This window comes from Tupaia chinensis, unplaced genomic scaffold, assembly GCF_000334495.1.
Source record: "Tupaia chinensis unplaced genomic scaffold, TupChi_1.0 Scaffold143836_1, whole genome shotgun sequence".
In the NCBI taxonomy this organism is placed as follows: Eukaryota; Metazoa; Chordata; class Mammalia; order Scandentia; family Tupaiidae; genus Tupaia; species Tupaia belangeri.
The window spans coordinates 647,960-653,647 of record NW_006203686.1 but is presented as its reverse complement, the minus strand read 5'-3'; the positions used below and the strand labels follow the sequence as shown (position 1 = coordinate 653,647).

Below are 5,688 nucleotides of genomic sequence, written 5' to 3'. Positions count from 1 at the left end.
CTACATTGGTTAACTTTGAGTGAAATGATAGGATCTCATTTTTTCCTTATGGTTGAGTAATATTCCATGGTAGAATGCGGGGAGGGGTATCTTGATAAAAGTTGTTTTTCTTGGTATATGTGCTATCTTTCCTTCAGTTTTATCTTTATAGATTTTTGGGAAGTAGCACATCATAAGACTTAGTGCATTGTCACTTTGGCAGCTCAAATTTAGTGGCCAAAAAAAAAAGCCTATTTATTGACCATCCAGTTTCTGATTGACTGCTTACTTCTGTGCTGGACACTGCACGAGATAAGAAGTTCAGTATATTTTGAAAAATAAGTTTAATATTTGAGAGAACAAGCAGAATATAGACATAGGAGTTCAATACAGAACAAGAACGACACAGGAGTTAAAGAGAGTCTTCTACAGGAGTCAGCAGGTGGCATAGTGGGTGCTGGACTCCCACATAGCCAACCCGGATTGAGTCCTACACATGCTGGCTTGGAATTCACGCCAGGCGCATGTACATGTGTGCCCATAATCCTGAGAGGGGAATGAGAAGTGATTGTGGTGTGGCCAGCCTTGAGGGGGTGATTTCTCACTTTGTATCTTTCTGTCTCTCTGACAAGTGCATGTGTCCTATAGCAAATCTCTCTTAAAGAGAGAGGAGAGAGAGAGAGAGAGAGAGAGAGAGAGAGAGAGAGAGAGAGAGAGAGAGACTCTTCTATAAAGGTTGGGTGTTTGGAAAGGAATCAATGGATAAATTAGCTATCATCAGGGAAGGAGAAGGGAGGATTTCCAGACTGGATTTGCCACTATAAATGAAGGCCCAATGGGTTTAGTGAATTTGAGAAGGTGTAGCATTGAAAAAAGTGAAGTGTTGCAGTGAATCTAGTTACAGAGAAATTTCCAAGTTAGGAAAAGAAATTTAGATTCTCTTTCCTTCATTGCAGTAATTAAGCTCACTCTTGTATTATTAATTATCCCTTCGTTGCTTATCTGACCATGTTACATTGTTACTGAAGTCATAGATAATAAAGAGCCGTAGCTAAAACCCTTGGTGGTTTGAAACTGGAGTCTATGCAAATTATTTCTTACGTTGGTAGTCGAGATTCAATTTCAGCGTTTATTATTTTTTTGAAATATGTGTTTGTTTTGTGTCTTTTACAAGCCTGTGGACTTCACCCATAGGAAATATGTTTGGCACATATTAATTATAATAAAGTCTCAAGTCCCAGTGCTCATGCTCTCTATCTTTGCTGTTCTCCAGACTATAATATATAGGTCAGCTTCTGAAAGGCAAGGTCAGGCTCTCACTTCTATGAAAGTGGAAGGCAATAAAAGGAACAAGAAGAGAAGGTGCGAGCTACAGAAACACCTGCAGGAAGAGAATGAGGTAGGAATTTTGGAACAGGCAAGAGAACTTAATGCTTCTCCTCCAGGGTGGAGCGATGGCTCTAAATGAACGGATGGCAAGCTAGCTATTTTATTGCAGTTTTTCTTCTAACACCTCAAGTTTTTCGGTGGTGCTTAGTATACTGATGGCATTTCTTTTTGTCAGTACTTACCAATGGATACTAACATGAGATTGCATGAGGCTTCTCTCAGCACTCAGCTTACTTAGGAAACCGTTACATGAGATGGGGACTCAGTTTATTTTCTGAGAGCTTCTCCCCCTCCCCCACTAAATGCGATAGTGTAACGTAGCACCCTGCTTTGTACCTCCCCCACAGAAAACACAAACCCATCAACTTAGCGTTGAAGATGGTCTAATTCGTGTGTAAGTTTTTGATAGTTGCTACTCAGCCTTGTGCTTTTGAAAGCCAGACCCTAGACAATATGTCCGTGGGGACAGTGGAGCTGAATGACTTAAGTTTTATTTGGACATGTGTAAGTACATGCTAAGTACTTTTGGGGGATAGGATAGAATGTGAATTTGATCTCAGGGTAATGCTAAATGACTGAAAATTGCAGTCAGGTGCAGTCTCTTTATTTGTTAGGCATTGCCTCACCAGAACAGCACCAACAGAAATTTTTCTAGAAAGTTTCTGAACATATATTGAATGGGAATGACATTCCTGGGTGAACTGAATTGTTACTAGCATATAATATAACCATCCAAGAGCGCTACCAAGATTTCTTCAGGAGAGGTGCCAGATTTCTTAGATTCCCTTTTTGAGAACCATGCCTACAGGAACGTGTAGAGATACTGAACTTTCTCAGCTTGTCTCTCTTTCTCTCCCCTCTGAGAATAATGCCATGTCCCTGCTCTGAGCTCACTCTTGAGACCTTGATGGGATCTTGCCTCTGTCTTCAATGGTTCAGTTTTGCTCAGACTCTCCTGTGAGCACAGTGTTGGAAGCGACAGAAACCCTTCCTAATGGTGTATAACATACCACTTCACTCTGCAGATGCTAGTTCCTGCCTTCCCAGAGCCATATGCCTCTTGCATTTTCCAAGACTCTCCAGTGCACACTGGGAAGAAATGAACTGACAGCAATATTAAGCCTAGGAGACCCTGAGTCTCTCATATCTCACTTCTTTGGTTGCTCAATTGCTTTAATTCCTGAGAGTCCTCCAGTTTCCATCAGCCCTTCCAGGATCTGCCTCTCCATCTTTCTCTGTGTTTGCACTACAGGTCTTGCTGTATACCTTCATGTATGACGATGACAAAATGAGAATTAAACCATGTCAGGATATAACGGTGTTACGATCGGCCTCTTGGCTGACAAAGGAAGCCAGATCCCATATGACTGACCAGGGTTCCAGTCTCAGCAACTTAAAAATGAACTAGGGGCGTGCGCACACACACACTGGACAGGATCTTAGCTCAATGGAGCACTGGAGGAAAAAAGGTGAGACCAGGCCCCAATTCAGGGTGCCTTTTCACTCTCTCCATCTCTCGCTTTCCCTCTCATACACATGCACACACCCTTGGGGGAGGCAGAGTGGGCAAAGAATATGCTGGTGCAAAATAGGCTTTGTTCATTCTCAGGAGAGTTAGAAATTTAAAGTATTAACCAAGCAATTATAGAGGCCATGTGTGGTAAGTCCTATGTGAAGGGCAAAAGTCAAGAGCGAGAAGAAATAACAGTTCTATGGGGCGGGGGTATATTTGACTTGAGGAAACAAAATAGTGAGTGTTGTTATCCATTCAACAGAGCTGAGCTTTTAACTCTTTTTTGCCTGTACCCTGATCGGAGGGCATATGGCAAAGGGAAACAGACTGAACCAGCACCAAGGATACCTGTGAGAAAGGCTGCAAGTGCAGTGACTACGTTACAGTCTAATGGGTGAGAAATAAGAGGACATCCAGACATCACCAAATTTATTGGAGTTTATTAAGTCGGCAGCACACAGGAGGACTCATGTCTCTCAAAACCCCACAGCCCTGAGTGCAATGTGAGGGGTGCTGATAAAAGCAAAAATCACAAGGACAAAGAGCTGTGGGCTTGGAAGGGTAGGAGGTAGGGTTTTACAATGTAAAAGCAAGCAAAAGCAACACAGAGGCAGAACAAGCAGATAAGCAGGTTAATCATTCTTAAGGGTATATTCCATCCCTGCCTAAACACGATGGCGTCTCACTGGTCTCCATGTCTCCATGGCTCTGGACAAAGTTCTGGGACTAGAGATTGTAACTTAAGGCATCCAGGAAGAGTGGGGTTTTAAGGACAATAGGAATGTTAATCATTCTTAGGCAAAAAGGAGAAGGCAAGTTTCTAGTTATAGGAACCTAACAGTTTATAATGGAAGCGCTCCTCCAAGATGGAGTTGTGCCTGCTTCAATTAGAGACTAAATCTCAGGTCTCTATTTTATGATAAAGAATTTCACTTTCTACAGTAAAGGTAGAGCAGGCAACAACTTTGCAGGACCCAGTGAGCATTAGCTTCACATCTCAACAATTTCCTTTCCCATGTTACTATCCCTAAGTTTTGATTTTCTCAGTGGATCCCCCGAAGAATGAATGAAACCAAGAAGGCTGAAATTTTGCTGCCTATAGATAGTAATAATTCAGAGTGTAGGAAAAGCGACTATCCAGAGACTCTCTCTACCCACTGTAAAGATAAGATGTACAGTGATTAAATAAAAATTAAAAATAAAAATACATATACTTAAAAATGAAGAGACTCTTTCCACCTGCATTTTTTTTTTATAAAAATAGTGTTTTTTATGCATGTCTAGGATGCATGTCTAGAGACAGACAGAAAGTGAGCAATCACCCACTGGGGGGATGGCATGGCTACTACGCAATCCCTTCTCTTCCATTCTCTTGGGGCTTTGAGCATGTATATACATGCTCCTGGGTCTGGTCCTCAAACCATGGTCAACTCCATGGGAGTCGTGATGTGACCATTGCACCATCTGTGGGTCCCTCAACCTGCATTTAAAAAACGGAACAGAAATTGTAACCAATGGATATGAGAAAAAAAGACTTTTTACTGTGCGTTTCCGTCCCTACTCTTGTTCCTGCACTGTTACTTTCTAATATGTAAAAGGTCTCTGGTCACCTCTGTGGATGATGTGCAGGCCTGGTTCCATTGACCATATTAATTTTTTTTTTTTTTTAATGCCAGAGAGAGTGTGTGTGCCTCCCCCCCAAAATATTGTCATGTCATAATCCTCTCTCTCCAATTTTCTATCCCTTTGGGGATCATGGGCAGACACCCAGGGTGAGTCACCAGGGTTGGGAACCTGGATGTCAATGTGGGATCTTCTTTCCTTCGCAGAGCACCGAATCCCTGCCTTAGGGGCCGGCCCTGCTGCAGGACGACGTGATAGGTTTAGCTGACACTCCCTGCTGCTTCCTGGTACTGTGTGACCTCCCACCAATCTCCCTCCCTCCGTAGTTTTTCTGCCTCCCACAATGTAAAGAATCTAGTAACTCGCAAAGACATAATATGTACTCTAATGAATTTTATTAGCAAACTTGCAGGAAAGCAGAGAAGACAGAACACTACGTACATGTCTGCCCATGTTGGACAAGGCAGAAAACTCCAGTGATGAGTGGAATCTACACTGTTTAATTGCCACCCATGAATTTGTTTTAGAGAAGCATCAACATGGCATTGTCTAGAAGAATCGAATCAGTTCATTTACAATCATAAAGCTGAACTGCAGAAACTCCGTTACTGGATGCCTGGACTTGGGCGAACGCTCTAAGTCCCCACATTCACGTGAATAATTCATACAAAATGAAATGGGAACTGCTAGGACCTGATTCCCGAGATTTCACAAGAAAAAATAACTTACAAACTACTAACAAGGAAAGGAAAACAATTCCTTTTCACAGTGAGCCGCGTGCCGGCGCCAACTCTCAGACACGGTCCCCTCGAAGGCGGCGAGCCACTTGCAGATCCTTGGGCAGAATGGTGACACGCCTGGCATGGATGGCGCACAGGTTGGTGTCCTCAAACAAGCCCACCAGATAGGCCTCGCTGGCCTCCTGCAGGGCGCCGATGGCCGCGCTCTGGAAGCGCAGGTCTGCGCTGACCATCTGCGCGATTTCGCGCACCAGCCGCTGGAAGGGGAGCTTGGGCAGCAGCAGCTCCGTGGACTTCTGGAAGCGCCGGATCTCGCGGAGCGCCACGGTGCCAGGTCGGTAGCGGTGCGGCTTCTTCACGCCGCCGCTGGGGGGCGCCGTCTTGGCAGCAGCCTTGGTGGTCAGCGGCTTCCTGGGGGGTGTGCCGTCTGGCGAGTTTCGGGCG

General features: G+C 44.1%; 1 protein-coding gene across 1 annotated transcript in view; it reads right to left on the bottom strand.

Moving 5' to 3' along the window:
* Positions 1 to 5,297: 5,297 nt before the first annotated feature.
* H3Y2 (H3.Y histone 2) overlaps positions 5,298 to 5,688 on the bottom strand; it is a 554-nt gene continuing 163 nt past the window's right edge. Inside the window, exon 2 of the mRNA XM_014582833.1 lies at positions 5,298 to 5,636. Within this exon, the coding sequence (XP_014438319.1) occupies positions 5,298 to 5,636 (339 nt within the window). The remainder of the gene's footprint in view (positions 5,637 to 5,688) is intronic.